At 36.4% G+C, this 24,029-nt stretch overlaps 1 protein-coding gene across 2 annotated transcripts in view; it reads right to left on the reverse strand.

The window, feature by feature from the left end:
- Positions 1–24,029, reverse strand: part of LOC111426827 (hikaru genki) — a 41,225-nt gene that overhangs the window by 6,643 nt on the left and 10,553 nt on the right. For both annotated transcript variants that reach the window (XM_023061614.2, XM_071194142.1), the window contains exons 3-6: positions 11,979–12,185; positions 8,607–8,698; positions 6,690–6,852; positions 6,272–6,445 (exon numbers count right to left, since the gene is read on the reverse strand). In XM_023061614.2, coding sequence (XP_022917382.1) covers positions 6,272–6,445; positions 6,690–6,852; positions 8,607–8,698; positions 11,979–12,185 — 636 coding nt within the window. The remainder of the gene's footprint in view (positions 1–6,271; positions 6,446–6,689; positions 6,853–8,606; positions 8,699–11,978; positions 12,186–24,029) is intronic.

Consider the following 24,029-nt stretch of genomic DNA (forward strand, 5'->3'; position numbering starts at 1 on the left):
AAAGAGTTGAGAGAATATAAATACAAAGAAGTACGACTTTTATCCTATTACAACGTATTGGAAGAAGAAAACGCTAATTTGCATAAACAATTATCTGATGTGAGAAAAGCACAAGTAGATTCTGAGATTAAAAGTAGACAAGAAATTGAATCTGCGAGAAGAAAAAAATTGTGCGCAAAATCGAATGAAAATATCAACGCTCAAGACATCGATTTACTTGAAGAGGAAGTAGCTAGGCTCAAAATTTTAACTATAACTAAAGGGGAACAACTTACCACGTTAAGAGAAGTATTAAACTCCACGAAAAAAACATGTGAAGAATCCACAAAAAACATGAAGATAAAATTTGAAGCAGAAAAAAACACGTTGCTCAAACAGATTAAAGATTTAAAGCATGAAGTAAAAATGTTAAGAGATAAATCGGGAAATGGAGTGTCTGAAAATAATAACAAACAACAATGCGAAGATTTATTAAGACAGGTTGAAGATGGTGAAAAAGAAAAAAGAACGTTAATGCAAATGTTGTTTACCGCCCAAGAACAAAAATTATCATTAACAAGAAAATTGGAAAATCAAAGCAAAAGTAAATCGAAACGTCGCTGTTTTTAATTTAGCTTTTTTTTATAACAAGGTGATGAGGTGTACGTCTTATAAGATAAATAATAAAATGTGATGCTTAGAACAAATTAATTTTTTTTGTTAAGTCAAAACCATTCTTTTTAGTGGAGATCGTTGGAAAACTTGGGGCATTAAGTTTTTTGCCATTTCCCGCTGAAGTTGGACCGATAAAAGACTCGTAAAAAGCAAAAGCCGCGCGCGATCAATTCTATGAAAATCGCCGCGCCATTTGCAGCACGAAACAAAACTCGACAAAAACAAGGAAAAAGAAATGAGGACCAAGCTTACCGCGAGGCCGCGAAATTCGAAAAGACTACGGGGTTAATTGAAAAAAAGGAAGAGTACTGGAAAAAATATGGTCCAGAGCTCTCATAAAACACACGGTTTTTTTCGTTAACTGTGCGGCCTCGTATGCCGAGACCCATTAGGGAGAATAAATCTGAGACCGAGCTGTCGAGTTCGTACTTTCCTTGAAATTTTTTTAACTTAAATATTTTAATTATTCACACACAAAAAGAATAACTATGTAAAAAAGAGGATTATAGAAGTCTTTTTATCACAGCTTTTAAAAAACGGAGTATAATCATAAAATAAAGGTGTTATTTCTACTTAAAATGCAAAATACAATACAGTAAAACCTCGATAAAACAAAAGTTGCGTTCAGTCTACCTGAATTTATATTTATAGCAAGGACGGTAGAATCTAAGAGGACTGCTACATCCCGGGAACATTTGTTAGTTTAAGACTTAAGGTTCATAATATAAAATAAAGATCTTGATCGAGTTTTGCTTCTAGGTCTAATGTTAGTTCTACTTTTAGCTCAATGCAAAATATACAACAATTTAACGCTGAATAATAATTAAAACTAGAACTAACACTAGCATTAAAACTAATCCTAGAACTAGAAAAATTCGGGTTAGCCGTCTTAAGAGACGTACTGGCTGTTCAATAAAAATATACAAGAATCTAACGCAAGAGTTGCCCATAATGCAGGATTAGTTTTAATAAATAAAAATGATTATTGTAGTTACGTTTTTATACTGATTTTGCGTTCTTTCATTCAATTTGTGTAAACCGAGCAAAAAAATAATGGTACAAACTAAAAACAGGCTAGGATAAAAAGTGGATTATATCAGGTTTTGTTACGGCATTTTTGTTTGGAAATACATTGGCTGTTACTTTAGTATAATGTGTTATTTACAGTTACCAACCCAGAGTTATTTAAATAAAGCAACAACTATAGTTTAAACTTTGGAAGAAAAAGTTGAAACGTTATTAATTTATGAAGCCGAAAATCAATGTGCTCGACTAACTGCTGCAACATCTAACAAAATGATGAAATGGATAAGAATACATCTAATAGATATGCCCAAAATTTTAAGCCCACAGTTTTAAATGAAGCCAATCTAGTGCAAGTGTTGAGTTATTTCGGCATAAATCCTAATACATACTTCATTACGTCAGATTTCTGGTGCAAATGGAATTTCTTCTATTCATAAAGTTATAAAACTTCATAAATTCCATGCTTATAAAGCTCTTGAAAAACAATCGGATAGAGGACAAAATATCCTAGTTGATAAGGATGATGTATATGTTCAACAAGATTGAGCTCACACAGACGTTAACACCTTAGTAGTGTTTCAACGACATTTTTCATAAATTTCTAGATTTCCAGACATTGGGGAAACTTTTCAAATTAACCACTGTATAGTATATTACAATACAAGCGATATGCATTTCTAAATCCAATTTAGCTACTCGTCATAAATTCCATGCTTAGAGCTCTGCTAATGCTTAAAGCTCTTGAAAAACAATCAGATAGAGAACGAAATATCCTACTTAATGAGGTACCTGTTCAACAAGCTTTAGTAATAGACGAGATAAGCCTTTCTAAATCAAGTTAACCTAATCATAGATGAGGGAGTTTGTCACATCATTACCAAATTCACAGCGAATTATAGACAGGTTGAGGCAAAATTGAATTGCGTTTTCGATCGTTCGATATAGGATCGCTTATCGTTCGTTAGTCACAATGGTAATCAGGACAACTGAGCGTCGTTTGTTTGCAGTTGAAGAGTCTCTAATATTGGGCGAGTTTGTTATTGTTAGGTAACATTAGTAAAGTATTCAAAACCTAATGGTAATCTCCGAAGGGTAAGGACATGTCTCCGTAGAACGAGAGAAACAAGCAGTAATTGAAAGTCTCTGCTACAGCACTCCGACTGAGTGGTTGAACACATTGCAGAATTTTACACCAAAATTTGTTTTTCCACCACTATAAGCTTATGGTTGTCTAGCAACTGAATGAAGGAGATTTGGCAAAAAGCCAACAGCTTGCTAAAGGAATGAAAATGAAGCAGTCATTATTACTGTTTCATTTTCGTTTTAATAATCGGTTTTGCTCTAAATTATTTCAAAAAAGAATCATCTATAAATTGTAGGAGAAAAATCAATTAGTAAATTTTATTTTTCTTTGTTGTAAAAAGCTTTATTATTTGTTTTTTAGCTACTCACGCATTTGCCTCAGCATCACAGTTGCTTCGGTAATTAACCAACACATTTGTGTTGAATTGAGTAAGGTTCCCAAAATTCTTTCTCGAGATGTTCGTCATTTCAAGAGAAAATTTAACCTTTTCCAATATTGTTTCACGGGATGATTGACATTTCAAAAGAAAGCTAACCTTACCCAACATTCTTTCGAAGCAAGCTTATCGAGTTATTTCGTAAGTATCGTGGCAGCACAGCTGCTTCGGCAATTGATTATCACATTTATTTTAATATAGACACGATCTATAATTTTTTGGGTAGAAAATAAAATTGTCCTACATTGATACCATAGGAATTCCTTTGAGTTCATCTAAAGAATCACTTGTGAAATTTACTCTTTCCTTTCTTGAGTTGGAGAAAATGAATTCGCCACAAATCTCCGTCGGCGGCGAATAGAGAGTTTGTAAGTGTACGAGCCGGCAGAATGGTACTCGTATATTGACCCGACGCTTGCGAAACGGTGGAGATGAATTGGATCCGGTGCCTCGGCGGGCAAAAGAGGAAAATGCATGATCTGGAGCGGTAAATCTATTAGCGGGATCGATCCCTTAAACCCGCCACCCATTCTTCCCCCGTTCAGTTTCCAACCCCATTTCGAACGTCCACCCCTTGGAGCATTCTCTCGACGAAAAAGGTCCTTAATGGAAACCCCGTATCGGGTCGAACGTTGGTAAATTAAAGAAAGGCATACGGAAGAACTAACGGCATGGCGCGGCGGCGTCGATCCCGCTGTGCGCGAAATGAAAATATCCGCCAATTTACCGATATTGCTACGGGAACGTCGACCGTATCCGACCGCATAACCATTATTCGCGAAACGACGCAGATACGGACGACATATTTATAAATCAGATAATCCCTAATATGCCATATCGTAAGCGCGGATCCCAGCACACGACCGTGTCCGGACACGTGCACACACTAAAAAAAACCATACACACACATACCACGACAAATCGCGTTACGTCAATTAGAACGGTACGGGTCGGTCACGTGCACGGTTTATGACGCTGCGATATCGCCTCTAATTACGGTTTATCATTCGTTTCCGGTTTAATTGATTCGATATCGCGCTCAGGGAGAATCCGTAACGTGTCGTCGTCATTTTCTAACTAATGTAATTAAAGTGGCAAAAAAAAACTTGAAAAAGCTACTGAGCAAATAGTGGATCATTTCTTTCAATTATCAACGTATCTCTATGGACTATCTATCAATAGGCAGATAATCTGGGGGACTTAAGCTTAATTCAGCGCGTTCCTAGTTGAATGACAACAAACAGTGCACCGATGAAGTGGGATCGATTGTTCTCGGGGACGAGCTGTCGTCGCTAAACTAATTGTACGTCAGCGTTGTTGTATTTGAAAGCTTGTATCTACGAATTCTAGATACTATTTAACGAAGCAAAATTGCAATTAACATTTCTATTCTATTTTAATTAATATTGTAGCTCGTTATGTATATGTATCACAGAGACTGTAACTAAATTATTTTTAGTAGTTAAATCTAAAAGCTGAATATAATGTTCAGAAGAAAAATATCATAGGTTGGCGCAGAAAAAAATATTAGTAGAATCGAAAAATCTTGGATATTTCCAAATTATCAAACGTAGAAGTTAAGTATCATAGTCATTTGTCGAAGAGAACGTTATGTGCAGAAGCAGAATATCATAGGCCGTTACAAAATAAGATGTGCAAAAGCAAGTTATCATGTGTAAATATTTGCAGAGCATGAAAATTATGGACTGAAACAACTTGATGAATTATTACTTTGTTAGCTTATTTCTTTGTGAACTAAAACCAGTGATAAAATAAGCATGATCATTGATTCTATCATTACTAGTGAGAATTTAGCTAATATTTCCTCTTTTGCTATATTGGCAAAAGACAATGATGCTCCTCCACAGTTTTGGAAATCAATGCTTCTTCGAGTTGGGGTATACAACATATCGTTTTCACAGTTAAAAGAATCTATTACAACATTTTAAGCGATAAATCAGTTGAAGAACTTGAAATTAATAGGGAACCGTATAAAGAAAGTATTTTGGTGTGGCTAAATATTAACTCGAATGTTTTGGTTAGTTTCAAAGTTGCGAAGGTTGTTCTGCACCAGTTTATTAATTCTTTTCTCTTAGAAGAAGAAGTTAATCAGTACTTTATTCCGTACCCACACAATTTTGAATGAGTTGAGTCTTTTTTATGAATTATAACAATAATTTCTGTTTTTTATAGTACTATCTAAGAAATATTAATAGCCACAGCATAGCTTCGCAATTCGAATCATATAGTTATAACTCTACGTTTACTCGAGTAGCCAATTTGTAATTCAAATACTTTAATAGCTGGTGACGTCGGTGTACAAGAAAGGATCGTTGTTGGAGCCCCGCGGGCCGTTCTCCGATTTCCCTAATCCAATTACTCCCCCGTTTTTGTCATAGAACGCGAATTTTGCAAAAAAAGGCATTCTCTCTTTATGCGGGGATTCAGCTTTGTCCGTATAACGGGATTAATCGCGGTTGGAGTTGCTTCCTTTCATTTTTATCAGTTTTATTGAAGGGCCCGCGTGTGCGAAGAAATTGTTTTCGTTTTTCGTGGTGTTTCCGGTCCCCGCAGGGCAGTTCTCGGCTCTGTCCCGTGAGACACGTTTTTCCACTTCGCACCAACTATACGAAAACTGGGGGGTCGCGTCACGACATTTCCATACTTTGCCCGTGGCGGGTGTTAGCACAAAGTTGGTTCGCCTAGAAACTCCTACTAAACTTGTTCTTTCACTATACATATAAAATATTTAAGTATATTTTTACCTAGTTAGATACACACTCAAAAGAAATTTAATTAAAATTAATTGTAATTATTTCAATCTATCGGTATCTGGAAAGTAGAAATTCTTTCTTTTCTGAACAAAATCCTTTAGATGTAAGAGTTTAAGTTGTATTTACAAAGAAATACTTTTAGGGTTTTACTGAAGTAGTCTTGTTGAATCCTTACGGAACAAAATGTATTATCTTGCGAACAAATCCCTTAAGCAGGCGTAGCGAAAAGTTTAACGTAAGGGACGAGCGAGCACTGGAAATGTTCAAGGAAAGCTATCGGACAGTCGTTTGTCTTACCCGTTAGGTATTGTCCCAGGGGAGAGGTCCATGTCCAGTCCGGAGATCCGAGACGCCGAGAAAACAGGCATTCTAGGTGCAGAGTGGATCCTGGGAAAACAGCCAATTCGCCCGCAGGTTCTACGCTTGCCGATCCGGACGGTATCCTGATCAAAATGGTTGGAGGCGCGTCCTCTGCAATCATGAATATTCACGAACCGGAAAAACTCGCTTGGTTTAATGTCTTTAGAAAACGATGTGGATTAAGAACGCAACTAATCTCTAAATCAATTAAAAGAAAATAAATAAAAATATGTTTCATGATGAGTGTCAAAAATAAACCTTAAAACAAACAAAGTTTTACCTCTGGGGACAAATACATTAAACTTCCAGGGAAATTCAGGATAGGGTTGGGTTGTTAATGGCGGGATATACTCACCGGTAAAGTTGGTTAGTAGCGTCGTGGGTACGCAAGAGGGAAGCCGCGTAGACCACGCTCCGTTCTGACAACGCGTTGATGCTGCCCCCAAGAGTTTGTAAAGGCCGAGTTCACGGCAGCGAACGTGCAATTTTGCACCATGTGGGAAGACCCAACCTGCGGACTGGACCAGAGAAGCTCATTATCCTAATTTGCCTGCGTCGAACCAGGGTTAATTGACCCCTACTTTACCCTCCTTCAAAAACACCCCAGCTGCTATTAAAACTTCAAATTGAACGAAGTTCAGGTGCGAGTCAATTTTATACGCGCTACGCTTTGTTCCGTCCCAATATAATAAGAACTCTGTAGTGGAATTAATTCTGCGCACCCTACACCCTAGTTGATTGCGTTTCGCGAGAGGAAAAGGGTCAAGGGTGTTTTAAACAACTCTAACTCCCGAAACTAAACCTCTCATATTTTTGTGCCGTAGTAAAAATTTCAGAAAGGATTTTTCTAGAATATAATATTAGGCTATCAACTATTGTAAAGAGGATTCTAGACAGGGTAGAAAAATTTATAAGGGGAATGCCGAGAGTGCACTTGAAACGCATTCTCTGCACTTATCCGGTCGTACAGAAAGGACGAGAAGCAGCGTTGTGGTGGTTTCCCAGTCAAGTTCAAACACTATTACTCCACTGTCAGCCCTTGACTTATTAACCACTTCAGGAAACCGGATCGAATTCGCTAATCCGGCGGAGATGATTTGTTCCGCAACAAGAGTTTAAGGCGTCCCCGTCGCAACGACACGATTTGCCCTCGGTGTTAATTAGACTTAAGGAAGGGCGTTGGATAAAGGGGTTGTGACAAATTGATTTTTCAAGGGTGTTTGTAAGAACACAAAAAGAAATTAAAATTATTACGTACGGTAATTAATAAAAGGATCGTAAAATCTAAAAGGTCGTAAAAGAAAAATTTATGATCGAGTTTCATTTCAAAACTATTCTCTCGGAATGAAAGCTTCTACAGATTTCCAATCCGGTACTACTAAACTGGTTAATAAAGTTTCAGTATTTTTTTATTACCGGTCGTAGCTTTCGGGTGTCGTTCGAGAAAAATGAAATTTATTATTTCATGAAATGCGGTTGTTTTATAACCAACCCAGTATGTCTTGTGTCCCCGCGAGATTCTCATAAATCTTATTATATAGTAATCTTATATACAGGATGTAACAAAAATAAGTAAACACTGCTTACTTATTATTACTTTGGAGGAATGTGTTTTTGACACACACTGTATAGAAAACATTACTTTTAGGTTACCCACACCAAAATAAACATACAATGGTATTAGGGGCAATTCTTGCATGGTAAAGCAAATTATCCACTCCGTAGTTTCCAGGAACGCGCTGTGGGTTGGGTTGTAAGTAAGAATTTTCCAGTGAAGGCAGTAGCACGCAAAACGGCGAAATGGTTGATTAGTTTTCGTTGCGAAAGACAAACTATTGTTCGAAAGTTAGTGACCCGAGGCGTATCCTTTCGGACTGCTAAGTTTATTTAAAAATTCGCCTCCGGTCGTTACACGATGGAAATTTTCTTCGCCAACTTCACGAAGTAAAAAACTCCAAAGTTAAATGTGTACAAGTTCGCATCTTATGCTTTAATTTGGGCGAGAATCGTGGACCAACAGTAACGAAACAAAAGAAATTTCGAGAAACTCCGCTAAAGCTACTTCTAAAGACGCGATATCCTTCGGTTCTTTTTGTATCTTTTCTATTAACTCTAACAAAAAAGAATCGCATCAATACACCAATATTAATCAACCTACTAAGAACAAAGGATTTGATTTTTATTATTTTTGTTTTATTAATTATAAAAACAACGATTTAGTAAATGCAATGTTGTAACGAGAGTTTGTTATTTTTGTATTTTTACTACTTACGTGTATGGACACATTTCGGAAGGTTACCAACAGATGTGGATTGATATATTCCAGTTTACAACTCCTGAACAGTGGATGAAAGCGTCCGTTACCTGAAACGAGACGAGATATTGGCCCTTATAGCGCTCTCTACGACTGAAAACTCAAACGATAAAAGTGGTCTTTCCGTGCGACGCGAAAAACGACAACCGCAATAGGACTTGTACTCCTTGCGATCCGAGATATTGGTAAAAAGAAATGAAATTTTCTCTTTTCTGTATACACTACGTTGAATTCTAAAATTTTTATTTTATTGTTTTCGAAAGCAATCTCTATAGGTATCGAATATAAACCTAATAAAACTTTAGTCGTATATTTATTTATTTACCATAGCCCTTAATTAAGGTTTTGATTAGTATAACCGTTGTTGTGAGTTGCCACTTAGTATTTTTCTTCTGTATCTACTAGACCAGCAGTACATATAGAAGCATATTTTCTAATTCTTTAAAATATCCAACTTACTGCTTAGTGTACCTTTGTACAGGCAAGAGAGAGACTAGAGGTAGACTAAAGATCTTAATAGATAAAGAGGTGGAAAACTACAAATGCAAGAAAGAGACTGGACAGTGAATAACGTGGCTGAAAAGAGACTGGACAGAGAGAAAGGAGAAGAAAGGAAAGGGACTGTAAGTATAAGATAGAGATTAAACAGAGGAGAGGAAGCCTTAAAAGAAACTAACAATAGAAGAAAGAGGTTAAAGAAGAAAAATAAGAAGGCGTGTAATAGGAAGAGACTGGAAGGTGAAAAGGGACTTGGCATAAAGATGGAACACTGGAAACAGATTAATAGTAGTAGAAAGAAATTAAACAGAAACGGTAAAAGTAATCAGGTGACAACAAATAGATAAAAGAAATTGTACAGAGTCTGCAATGACAAACGAAAACTGAACAGAGAAAGGGGAACCGTAAAAGGAATTATAAAGGTAAGGAAGATGACAGACAAAGAACAAGAAGACTAGAGAGAAGCTGGTAATGAAAGAAAGGAATTGAACAGAGACAGTAAGAAGAAAAGACAGTAAGGCGATCGATAACATAGATGTGCAAGGTTTTGTTGTCAGTCAGCTGAAAGTCATTTCCGAAGTAATTTTCTGCGTAGAATCATAATGCAAGCTCAGAATTGGACCATCACGTCATGATTTTAAGATATCTGAGGTTATGTACAAGAAAAAATTGGCTACTGTTGTAGTTATGTACGGAACGCATAATAGGTACTCTTTTTCCTTCATAAGTTATGATCTTTCAAGTTGAAAATGTGATGATTTCGGGTGAAAGAGATTTAAGTGTTAATTATTGTGATACTAAAACGCTTAGGTTGTAACATGAACGTGATGTTGCAATTTGCCCCTTTTTTGCAGATCTATATAATAAATAAAAGAAGAAAAAAGCAATTAATAATTTAATATATAAAATAAAGGTAAATTCCTATCTAAAATTAAATAGATTTATTATCTAGTATTGTCAATGTTTACAGGTAAAATAATATCTAGGTCATTTATACATTTTAATAGTGCCTACTAATAACAGTAATTAAAAGAGTAATTATTGTAGATATTAACAATAAATATTTTTGGAATTCAACAATTTACGAAATTAAATTTTTTGAATTATTGAATAAATATTTGAATGAACACGTTCGTTTTATGGTCATACTGAATATGTCGTATACTTAGACGCGTACAGTTTTAAATGAGGAAACATAAAGAGGGGTCTGTGGAATTTTCAAAGTGTATAAATTCAGAGGCGCAAAACCGCCCCCGGCGGCATATCCCGAGAGGGGGATGCCTGTATAATAACGTCGCCGGGCCATCAAACTCCCGAACCGGAAGTCGGGAACGCGCCGAACCTATTTCACAACGGAGTGGAGTGGAGATACAGCGTCGTTTCCCTCCCCCCTTAAATTTCATTATTTTAATTTATGACTTTGATGCGATGACGTCCCCACAGACCAGTGAGTCTTTGTTTTATATAACAAAAGAAAAAACTCGTTGATAAAATTATAGGTCAACTTCCAAGTGATTTCTCTTAATAGATGTTGTTACGTAGTGTGCAATACGGCTTTTTATTACAGTGTTCAGAGAAAACTATTACAAGCGCAAGAAGTTGCTCATTACAACCGTACCACTTACTACGAGGCAACGAAAAAGGAAGTTTCAGTGTGCTCCCACAAACCCAATTAGCCCTCGAAAGCCGAGGAGCGTCCGTCAAAACGACTCTCTACTACTCTTTTGTTTAGTTTCTTTCCTTTTTTAACTCTTTTTCCGGCGTCTTTATTAGCTTAATATCATCCAGTTTAGTAGAATCCGTTTCCGTAAACTCCGTCCTAAGACCAACGTGGAAGGTAGCTAATGATGTTAGTCTTACCACCTGGCAAAAATTTTTGATAGCATACCGGAAGCTAAGTGGAAAGGAGGCGGAAGAGAGAAATCGTTGACCTAAATTCCTTAATACAAAAAGATTCATGGTAAAATCTAAACATTTTGTTTCATTTATGAGGTTTCTTTCTCACACATCCGCTGAGTAGGTATGTATGAAGTAAATGTATACAATGAAAAGTTTATCTATTTTCTAGTTGAGTGTGTAACTTCGCTGGGACGAGAAGGTAAATAATTAAAATACAGAAACATTACTAAAAAAATTTTAAAAAAATAGTAACGTTGTACGGAAGGGCTCTCATAAATCAACGGGTAGCGTCAAGTGTGACAGGCGACCCTACGTGAATGTAAAACGGACATGTTTTCCCATTTATTGCATTACAAACACGTGGACTGTTTGGAATTATAACAAGGTTGAAACGTATCACGTAAATTATATTTGACTATTCTTTTTTTGTTTTGTTTCTGTAAACATTTACAGTTATTTTTGAACCAAACTACGTTAATTAAGGTAACATTTTTTTCTTAGTCACGTAATACAATTAACAATTAAAAAAGTTTTTTTTTAATTCTTCTGTCGTACTTTGGTTATTGTTAAACAAAAAGACAATAGTGTAACTTAAACAAGAAGAGTGTTTTTAATAGACTGTCCAAACGATGCCGGAATCCGTGTACCGAGAAAAGAAGAAGGGGGTTGGCGCGTGAATTTACTACCTACCGTCCACGTTTTCACTGGGGTGTCGTCGATAAAAGTCGCCCCAGTAAATTACCCCTTTTACGAGACCGACGTAAAACTGTCTGGGCAACGTGCTGGACATATTTCGGGCAAGTTACAAGGTCCGAGCGGCTTCTGACGCCAAAATATGGCCTGCTCGTTGAAGATAAACCGGGTAGCGTTCGTTGGAGGTGACGCCGTCAACAAAAAACAGCCCGAATATTGCCAGTAAATGTCGACACTCACCTTGTTGGTTGACGCATAGCGGACCAACCCACTGTCCGCCGATGCACTTTATCTTACACAACCTCTTCTCTCCCAAAGGACCAATAGATCCGAAAAACTTGACTTCTCTGACTTGCTTGTAATCTTGAGTTATTCTATTATCGCCTTCAACAGTTTCTGTGCCATTTAATGCTAATTGTGGTGGCGGACAACTATCTGATAAAAGTTCTGTAAATTAAAGACATTAATGTTAGTACAGTTAAACCTCGATCTAACGGATTAATACAAGGAAAGGAATGAATAATTTTAATGAACACAAATTCGGACAACTATAAACAAAGTTCAGTCCACGTGGCCGGATTGAGAAACGCACGTCTAAACACGAATGTTTCTGGGTCTAGGTCTAGTGTTAGTTCTAGTGATGCAAAACTATAACTAACACTAGACCGAGAACTAGAAACATTCGGATTTAGCCGCACGTCTCTCAAGACGGCTAAACCCGAATGATTCTAGTTCTAAGTCTTATGTTAGGTCAAGTGATAGTGCTAGTGCAAAACTATAACTAACACAAGAACTAGAACTAGAAACATTCGGATTTAGCCACACGTCTCTAAAGACGGCTAAATCAGAATGATTCTAGTTCTATGTACAGTGTTAGTTCTAGTTTTACACTTGCGCTGTCATTGGAACTAATATTAGATCTAAAACTAGAAACATTTGGGTTTAGCCGTACGTCTTTTAAGACGTACGGCTAAAATTAAAATTAAGACGGCGAAATCCGAATGATTCTAGTTCTTGGTTTAGCGCTGCATAACAATTAAAACTAGAACTAACACTAAACCTAGAACTAGAAAGTTTCGGGTTTAGCCGTGCGTCTTCAGACTTCCAGATCTTTTCTACACATGTAGAAACAATATTTCTAAAATTAAAATAAACCTACGTGAGAATATTGAAGTAGCGACCTCATTTTATATCTTGAATAATACCGTAAAGAGACGAAATGCGATTCGAGTAATTTGTTTGCGACGCGGTAACGCGAACAACCACTCCGGCTGCGGCAAATATCACGTCGTTCCGGTATTCAAATCAGATATTTCTTTTTGAATAATCTACGAGGAGATTCCGACGAGCGAGGTTGCCGGGATTTCTTCCATATTTAAATGCAACGCCGGCGGAGAGGTGCAAATCTCCAGTGGCGTACGTGAACTGAAAAGCCCCCGTTCCGATTGTGAACGACGGCGTGTTGAAATCGCGACTTTACAACCTCCGCCGGAAAATCGAAAGTCTCGTATTCAACCTGTGTTCTTTTCCATTTCGAAGAACATTTGTTTGCCATTTTCCCGATTGACTCGACGACATGTTTCACGTTTCTTTACAATCGTTCTCATTAAAAAACAAGGCACGAGATCATCGAGATTATTTCTCTACTTATTGTTAGAGTTAGGGCGAGATTATTATGGTGATAATGTATCCGTATATTGTTGTTAGATAGAATTGGAATTTCATGTTTGGATATTATGTAATAGTAGAAATTAGGTGTCGCAGGGTATACGAAACGGTGGTAAACGTCGAGTGACGGTTCACCCTACACTGTTTATTACGACTCACATTTCAAGTGTCATTTCCGGTCTATGGCCCACTCGGTATTCCGCACCGAGATCTGTCGAGCTTTATGTGTTGCCGACTCGCATATTTATGCCAAGGTCGCCATCTAGAATATTTATGTGAAATGCATGGTTACTATGCGGATATTACGGGTTCAATTTGTGAACTCGTGTGGTCAGAAGATTTCAAAATGTTATATTTGAAACTTATTCCGCTTTTCTGCACGTTCAAATAACCGTTTTTTGATTAGATTTATTATCATGGAATGGCTTCATAGTTTCTTATTAAGATTATTAAAGCCATGTAGCAGGAGTATGCCGGCCACACTTTTTTTTTCTTGCCAAAGTCACAGAATAACTAGCAAGGACACTGGGAGTATCCCGAAAAAAATCTGTCTGTGCCAAATTGACCATGATCATGACCAGACTGACCATGATCGGTCATTCATGTTCAAGATACTTAAAACTTAAGTCTTTTAGATTTGCTGCACCGTCTTATAACTTTTATTCAGCACCGTCATATTGTTCTGTTGTGTTAGTCTCATAATATAGAGCAGTTAGGACACTAAGATACTGTAAGGTACACCGGCTAAGTTCTAGAAACGCTATTAGTCGAGACCAAACTACCAGATATTGCAGATCGAAGTAACATCAAGTGGCCAAATACCAGAAACATATAATAGACAAGAAAAGTAGTATATCAACAGCAAGAAGATAAATCAAGGTCTTAAAAAATACTTAGAACTCATACAAATAGAATTGTGTTAGGTTAGTTTGGTAATGAGTTGGCTTGGATTTGTGTTACATTATGATTTTGTAACTTTTGAGTAGAATTTCTATAAGATTTAATTAGCTTGCTGTTTAAGGTTGTTGTTTAGCAACTTTGGTTAGCTTGCTTTGAAGTTGGAATGGGTTGCTTTAGAGTTGTCATGGTTGCTTTGAGGTTGTATTCTCAAACCAACCCAAGCCAAAGACATGTCAACTTTAAATTCAAATAGTTTGCTTTGAAGTTGGATTTTGTTGCTTTAGAGTTATCTTTGTTATTTTGAGGTTGTGTTCTCAAAGCAATCCAAGCCAGAGATGTGTGAACTTTAAGTTCAAATAAATTTGGGTTGGTTTGTTTTGGGGTTGCTTTGCTTTAGAATTGGAAAGCATTTGATTATATTGGCATAGTCTAAAGTTGGTTTCTTTTGAAGTTGGGTCAAGCTACTTATATCCTGTGGAAGACTACGCTAATGTATTTTCCTCTATTCAGTATTGGTCAGCGTAATCAATACCTTGAAAATTAGCTGCGTTAGGTTGTTTTAAAACTTTATCCATCAAGATGTGATTCCACAATAACAATACAATCCTATCTCGAAGTAACGCTACCCTGTGTGTAATGACTTTTTATTTTGCTGTATTTTCTGTTCAGCCACACAAATAAGGCTTCCAGAGGTATATGGTCAAGTTCTCAATAAAATTGCAGGGCATTACGTGTAAACATAAGATGTGCATATTGTTTAGCACAAGTGACTTTATCTTAATTTTAGTTTAATACAATTTACAACATCTTTATTTTTCTATTAACTTTATTTTTACTTGTTCATAAAACCTAAAGAGTTTTTTACTTTTAGTTTTCTTTAACGATTAAATAGGCGAATCTAACCAGAAAAGCTTTTTGTGCTACCAAAACTTTATACCTTAATCTTATTAAACTAAAATTGATAAAAAAACGTAATACTTTTTTAGAAGTTTTAAGTAATTAATGATTTCATTAATAAATCAGTTTGATTTTGAAATTATATTAAAAGATTTATAAGATCGCGCTAAAACTATTCCAATATACAGCAAGTGAACATTCAATACTGCCAATTTGTTACCGCATAGTTAACCAGAAACCTCATTCCGCAAATAGTTAAGTCCTCATTTCACGGAGTTGCTTGTTTGAATCTGGTATATTAGAGTCATCTCCATCGAAAATTTAATTTCAAAAAAAAAGGAAAACAGGGATATAAATCTTTTTTGTTTATTATTATTGTGTTGTTATCAATAGTTACCCGAATAGCGAAGAAAACCACATAAACGGATGATTTACGCGTCAATTTAGTGGTGGCGTCAGTGGTGTCCGATAACGCGGCTGCTTTAACACCCCGGTCATAAAAGATTAAGTGCCTCTTCAAACACTAAATAGAGTAATGCCCGTGAAACGCGCATCGCGCCATTAAGTTAGTTCAACCTTGATGAAAGGTTACTCCTATTATCCAATTTAGTTATGGGCATTGTCCTGATTCCGGTCCTATTTCACAACGCACAATAGCAACACCCGCGAGAAGCCATCCCCAAGAAGAAATACTGGCACCATCTACCGGTTTTAATTAATCCGTAAATTCCAGCTTGCTCGTTACCCGCTCGTAATTCAGATTAAGGTGTGATACAGAGAAGATAAAAAGCATTTCTATGCACGACTACGGCAAACAACTCTCGTTGGGTGTTGATGAGAGGAACCCTAGTTTTTGTGTCTACCCGGCACTCATTAGTTTCTTTAAGCACACCTGTGCATGCACCACGCGACGCAGTAAACGCGGTTTAATGGGCTTCGTCGCGCTTTTGCCAAACTTTAATTAGAGTAGTTGGCAAAGCTGTACGAATAAGCTTTCTAGCATGGGTAGCTGGGTTGCAAACATCGAAACTCGTACTACTAATATGTGGTTTGTCCAGAACGTGATATCTTAAAATCTAATTTCACATAAATGTTAATTATAATGATAGTAGAAATAAAAGATGTTTTTGTTAACCAAACATATTTCCATAAACTATATGAAATAATTCATCAGATTCTTTTCTATTTCGCAAAAATGGATGCATACGCTGAAAGCTTGAGCTAGAGGTTCAACAAAGCGATTAAATCGGGCTAACGTCGATTTGGCAATCCTTTCCAAAATCCCATTGAAACATCACGAGTGTCGATTTGAATGGGAAAACCGGGCAGAGTCTCAGCAATAAGGGCGAACGTCCGAACTCGCCTATTCATCGTTGGACCGTTTGTGAGATTTATTAGTTTCTTTGTGTTTCGGCGTTGCCAACAATGCAAAGCCGCCCAAGGCTCGCATAATTCATAGATTGTGTGGCGATACCGATCGGGTTATTTAACGGGTATCAAGCTTCTATTCAGATTAAACTTAATCATGCACAATTCTTCATATTATTTACAGTGAATTTCACTTTTCTAGGGCCTACCTACTTACTTTGTCCCACATAAAATGCAACATATCAATATAATTTGACATTAGAGTAAAACCTTGATACAACGGATCAATACGGAGAACGTAGTTCTAGGTCTAGTGTTAGTTCTAGTTTTAATTGTTATGCAGCACTTCGGGATTAGGCGTCTTAAGAGACATACGTGTTTCTAGTTCTAGGTGTAATGTTAGTTCTAGTGACAGTGTAAGTGTAAAACTAGAACTAGCACTATACCTAGAACTAGAATCATTCGGGTTTAGCCGTCTTTAGAGACGTACGATTAAATCCGAATGTTTCTAGTTCTCGGTCTAGTGTTAGTTCTAGTTTTGCACTAGCACCATCACTAACTATGGTTACTGCATTAATATATTGCGAATTATATGAAATTCCCGGAATATCATTTTTCTTGGTATAATTACGACTCACGCAATGAGGTTCTATCTCTTTCTTTGGAGTACTCGCACCTACACATTTTACACTAAATACCTCCGTAGTCGTAGTTCTCGGGTACCCATCCCTTCGCGTTAAAGCACACCCTCGAGTTCAATATGACTTTGTCTCTTTCATTTTACGCTCGAGAACAACTCCCCGCGTTAAGAAGGGGGCATTTTAATTAAATATCGTCGTAGGTATCTCCGTAGAGGACCTTAAAACACAAGGAGAGAAGCGAATCTCACTTTGAATTTAATTTAAGGCATACCAGTGACGGCGTCTTTCTTGCCACGATCTCTCCCTTCTGTTTAAGAGACACAGAATAAAGCAATTAATTCGTTTTCAACTATTAAGCGTACATCTTGTAGAATTTTCTTGGTCTTTTTTAATTTAATTATTGAAAAAATTAAAAGTTATCTTGAGGATAAAGGATGAAGGATGGTTGTTTACCAAAAATATCTGTGTTTGAACGTCAATAGTTATGAAAATCAAGTTTTAAAGAAAGCTCATTTTACACAGAATATTGAAAAATTCTTAGTCCTTCCCGTCCCAAGCAACTCTTGGAGATTTAGTTTCGATTTCGAAGTTTGGCAGTCCGCGAAGGGCGTCGCGTAGCCCGACAACTTCGGATAGAAGGGAAACTTTCCATATTGAATTTTATAAAGCGCACTCCGTACGATTCGGTCGTCAAACGTTTCTTGTCTCGTTTCTCCCTTTACGCGTCATTTGCCTGATCCGGGACGATCAGAATTTGAATTCGACTCGGTTTTTCGAAGGAAAATTTATTATAGGTCGCGGAGAAAGGAAATTATACCAGTTAGAAGTTAAAACTTTATTAAAAAAAGTTTTTGTTTAACTTGTTTTAAATTGTAGGTTTTCGATTATTTTATGGTGATACGTTAATTGGGATCTGAATAGAAACAGTATGATTAGCGTTTAATTTACGATATGTAAACATGTTCAAAGCTTTATTTGTCGTCAGTTTAAATCCATTTTGTTTCCCAAAGCCAATTAGACAAGTTTTGGTAGTTTCACAGCGATGGCGCCTTTATAAAGTAATTATTATTAAGTGCCAAACTTTCGTGGCAATACCTGATTAAATTTGTTTCCGGTAATCTACTTCGACGATTCTAAATAATGTTTATCTATCTCTGCAATTTGCTAAATGTAAATTATAGCTTATTTATTCTCAGCACGAATTTCGTTAAATAGTTAATGTATTTCGTTAATGGACTGAGAAGCGGGTTCTTCGCTACTTAGCAAATACATAACGAATTCGTGTAAATGCGTTTTAGAAAAGTGACGAAATCCGAAACCCACGCAATTTCTCCATTAAGGTACTAGATCCATCATTTATAAACATCAGAGGCGGTTTTCTCGTTTCCGAAGGGCGAACTTATACGGACCTTTCCAGGTCGGTGCTTTTTCGTAACATTAATTTCATAAATAATTTATTAACGTGTTCTGGATGAGAAAGGTTAATACATTTCTCACTTTTAGAAATGTAACAAATAGAGATCCCTCAATAAAAATGCGATGTTAAATTAACTGGAAAATCCGTAGTAGTTCGTATAATAAATAGTTGATTTAACTCATTGTGAATTGACGGCAATTATTAGTCTTATATAGTACCGGATCCGCCACCCGTTATGGAGAGGTTGCTGGAGGGCTAATTCTTCATCGTTGGAGATTCGATATGTCGGAAATTGGAGAGGCGAATTTTTCCCATTTCCGTTCTCGAGATCGCATTCAAATTGCCGCTCTGTTGATTCGATTTAATTTATCGACGACGGGAAGGAAAATAAACGAGAAAAGAATCCCTCGTTTCTAGGCTCAGTGCGGCGCGTGGAATATTCATTTCAGTTAATTCTACAAAACTCTATTTATCAACTTTAACTTATTTCGAACCATTTTTCCTGAAACTCCCCTCTTAGTTAGCTACCGAGTGTCATTAATAATAAAGTCGAGTGGTACGGTCGTTTATATTTAAGACGGCAAAGTGTATACTAAATATTTCATTCAGAGGAGTCCCGCGAGACGGTTACCGATAAAAAGTTATGCATAAAATAACAATTCCAGACGTTATATCGTACCTACCGTCGGCGTCGCCGTTCGTCTCTTTTTCGGAAGAAAGGTAACTGGGAAGGTAGAAGGCGACCACGACGGAGAATAAATTTTTGGCCACGTCGTGGCGTTTTAATTAAACCCGAACCCAAATAAAACCGAACTCCCACAGGAGCCGGCCCTAAATTGCCCGAGTGGTCCTGTGGGAAAGTCAACAAGATATAAGGGTTGCGGCCCGTCTTGGGATTACACACCCCGCTGTTTAAACCGTCGGAATGCCTAATTAGGGGTTGAATTAATTGATCAAGTAGGTGATGTATTACATGGGTCTCGGGAAGTGTCTGGGAACTCCATAAATGGTGACAGAACCAAATTTACTAAGGATAATGAGTATGGGGACCAATTTAATGATTACAATTTTGAGTTATGATAAACTAAATAGGTATAATTAGGAGAAGAAAAATATGTAAAATTTTTGTACATTTAAACTTGTCTTAAATCTTAGAACGTTCTAAGATTTTAAAATGTAAACGTGTGAACTCAAATGTTACTCCATCTCTACGAAGTGCTTGCAAAAAATTCTTCTCAGTCTATGCCATTCACTGATACTTCGTATAGTCGTAAAATTAAAGACACAACTTTCAAATCTGAATATATTTGCCATTTAAACGTAAAATTAAAAAAAATAAGACTAGGTTGCAAATGAGGCCCGTACGAAACAAGTAAAGATATAAATATATTCCCGTTATAGAGTAAAACAGCTTTTAGACATAGATTAAATCTAAATCTCTAACAAGATCGTTTAGCTGTGATCAGTGTTGCCAACCCTACCGATATAGAAAATAGTAATAAATCTTATATGTCTTATCCACCGATTTTCAAAACTTCGATTATTATTAACGCATCTGAGAGCATAAATGAAGGAATGAATATTGTTAAGAATAAAATTTGCAACAACTTCTGTTCAAAAAGTTTTTTTATAACACTCTCCGTTTCCCGAGTGTTACCATTAACAACTTGAAGAAGCAACAAATTTTCATATTTTCGCATGTTTCTGGATATCTATGCATCCGAGAGCAAAAGTACAAGAGAGCAATATTGTTAAGAATAAAATTTGCAAAAACTATTGTTCCAAAAGTTTTTCTCAAATATGCTCCATTTTCCGAGTGGTACCATCAACTTGAAGAAGCAACAAAATCATCAAATTTTTATATTTTCGTATTTTTCCAGATATCTATGCATCCGAGAGCAAAAGTACAAGAGAGCAATATTGTTAATAATAAAATTTGCAACAATATTTCTTCTAAAAGCTTTGTCATATGCTCCGTTTCCCGAATGTTACCATTAACAATTAGTAAAATAACGAAATTCATCAAATTTTCATATATGCGTATTATTCTCTATATCTATTGTTAGGAATAAAATTTGCTACAACTTTTACTTTAAAAGTTTTTTTGTAACATGCTCCGATTTCCAACTATTGTCATTAACATCTTGTAAATGGGGTGTTTACATTTAAAAATATAAAGTTGATCCATTTTTCGGAAAAACTAAAAGCGATAAACAATTTTGTATGCTAAATTATTTGGATTAACAAAAAACAAATATCAATGATATATATATGTATATATAAATTCATTTGTAAACCTTTATAAAACAACAATTTCTGAATTTATATTTAAACCTATCGACATTTTAGCATTGATTTTACAGACATTTGGCCAGCATAGGCTGACAACGCTGGCTGTGATTGTGAATTAGCTACAGTTAGGTCTAGAAGTTCTCTTAAACAACATACTCGAGGCACCCATGATTTATCTATAATGCCATTACTGTTAATTTCCTAAAAAACCAATTAATATTGAAACATATAAATTGAATCTCATTTAGTGCCATGTTACAATCGATATTTTTGCGCTGACAAAAGCAAATAGGAAGTTCATAATAGATGCATTGTGTAGTATTTGTATAAAAAAGTTTATTTTGTATGAATTGACAATGAAAAATCGACATATATTTTTGAAATGTGTCTCTTTTCTCGATATATTAAAATTATTTATTTAGGATTGGTGAAGATGATGTTGGACTGATTTTTTAATTTCTATTACACAACACAGAGTGATTTGTGTGGTAGCCAACTCCACTTTAGGGCTTGTTTTTGAATCAAATCCAACTAAAAAAACTAGTGCTTTGCAAAGAATATTACTAACATAGTTCTGAATTTTAGAATTTTACTATTTGACTAAAACTTCCTTCAAGTATTGGGGTATAAATGAACTGTGTTTGTTTAAGATAGTCTTTGATGGTTTACTTGAATGAAAATGCTGTTTCAACTGTTAAGATTTAATTGAGTGAGTTATCAGAGGAATCCTTTTGAATCTTTATTACAATGATAAGATGTCAACCGGGTGTGGCTTGGTTTGATGTTTAAGGAAGACCTTTATTCTTGGGAGAGCTACCATTTTCAGCTGAGATGAATGTGGCAAACCTTCCGGAAGCAGTTTACGTCTACAAGTTTCGACTATTATCGTTTTCAACTGCTACCCACTTCTACCAATACTCTTACTACAATAATGTATTATGAGGACATGTATCTTTATTGTTCGTTTGTTGGTTTAAACTCGCTTAGTTGTGACACAGTTCAACTTATCATTAATTAAAGGCATCAAACACATATTTTGTATATTTTGATGTGAAAACTGAAGGAATACCAAAATATTAATGAATACAGAATCTAAAAATACCGATAGTAATCCTCCTATTTGAAGTGTTATCATGAACACAATGAGATTGTCTGGTATAATATAAGGGTATTCGAATACATAAGCTTCATAAACATGACACCCTCTGTTGGTGATGTAGGTCACACCCCGTTTGTGGTGATAAACTCCGGAACATATTTTCAGGAAGTGTACCTTTAATCTAAAAAAAATTTAACATAAAACACAAAATCGCGGCTTACACAAAAGACACTTTAAATTACTTCCTACGGAACCCCCGTCTATTTTTAGACCTCCATTGGGAGGGTTGAAAAAAATCCTCCCTCGGGAACCGACATTTCCTTCCGCAGTCGGAACCGGTCCGACAGCATTTTAATTACCCCACGGCGGGCAGCGAGCGTCGACCGGAGCACTCTCAACCTTCTCTTCTCCCCTTTGCTTTTATGCCCCTCCAACCCTCTTAAGGTGGACAACTCTGGGCCTTAATCGTCTCGGAAACTTTTCGATCCGATTCTAATCACCTAACATTCGTAATTACCCCCGGGGAACGAAAGGGGCAGCCGTTATCTCCACGGGGTCGTTCGAAATTGAATTGTTGGGGTTATCTTTTTTTTCCAGCCCGATTTTTTTTGGGAATTTCCACGGTACGCCCGGATATCCTTTGATCCTTCTTGGGACCACCGTGAACCTTAATTAATGCCGGATGTCCTCTAAAAGCTTCGGACTACCTCGGATTAATGAAATTAAGAGTGTTTTCGTTTTTAATTTATTGGACTCGTTTTAACCAATTTAAAAGTTAAATTTTAATTTTTTGTTAGTGATGGGAATAAATGCATTTAGAAATCTCTCTTAATAACAAAATGAATATTAAAATTCAAGACCATACGTCCAATATTGTCGGCTTTTGACGTTTTTAAACTTTCATACCTCCGATGAAACCTGAAAAACGTTCGTCTCGATAAAAACATCCAGTGGCGTCCGTATCGATATCCAACGGGATCGTGATACCTCACCCTTCAGTTTTCGTATCGTGCGACGTAAGTGTACTACGTATATTCGGTGCAGGCGTTGCGACACAACGTGACGCTAACATTCTTAGTGTCGGTTTTTCTGGGAAGGTTTTGAAAAAGGGAGTATTTTTGCACAACGAACGCGGTCGAATATAACGTGCAAACAAAATGCACAGCGCGTGCCTCGACGAAACCGTCACGTAACGTGGCAATAAAATTTTATCTCGCGGAATACGCGATCCCGATCCGCGTTAAGTTTAACGCTTTACGACCATCCCCCATCCCCCCAACTCACTCCGTTCCGGGACTCTTTTTCCACTCCCTCGTCGTAATGCACCCACTTCCGGACCACTTTATGCATGCGCACATTTTAAAAAGATTAACTCGGTCACCGTTTACGTATATATATAGATATACGCAATGCACGTTTTACTTCGTGCTTTAAATACACAATTTATTCAATATTATACGACGATAATTAATAATGTGAAATTTATTATTGAACGGTTGATCATATGGATTCGAACATTAATATGTATATTTATGTTATGTATTTTAGCGATAAGTTTATTTTCGCTTCAATATTGACTATGGAACGTCGATCAAATACTCGAGAGTAATTAGATAAATACAAATCGACGCCTGCGGGCGTTCGGTAAGCGATTACATGCAACACTGTTGTTATAACAGGAACTATTGCCTTATGGGAAGTACATAAGTAAACGCTCCAGTGCTTAGGAATACGGTGATAGTTACACGAAATGGATGCAGGTTTAGAGCATGTGTATAAGTCAGCGAATGTATATGTTTAAACAGGATAAAATAAATTATGATTGAGTATATGTAGTTCATAGTGAAGTTCACAGTTAAGATGTATACACTAAAATGACTACAAATGTTATAATTACTGTATTATACATACATCGATATAACCAACCTCGTTACAACGTACTTCAGATACACCTTATGTTTTTGATTGCAAAATCTGAATCTATGAATAAAAGTAAAATAATTTAAAAA

The sequence above is a fragment of the Onthophagus taurus genome, chromosome 2 (genome assembly GCF_036711975.1).
Source record: "Onthophagus taurus isolate NC chromosome 2, IU_Otau_3.0, whole genome shotgun sequence".
Classification (NCBI taxonomy): Eukaryota; Metazoa; Arthropoda; class Insecta; order Coleoptera; family Scarabaeidae; genus Onthophagus; species Onthophagus taurus.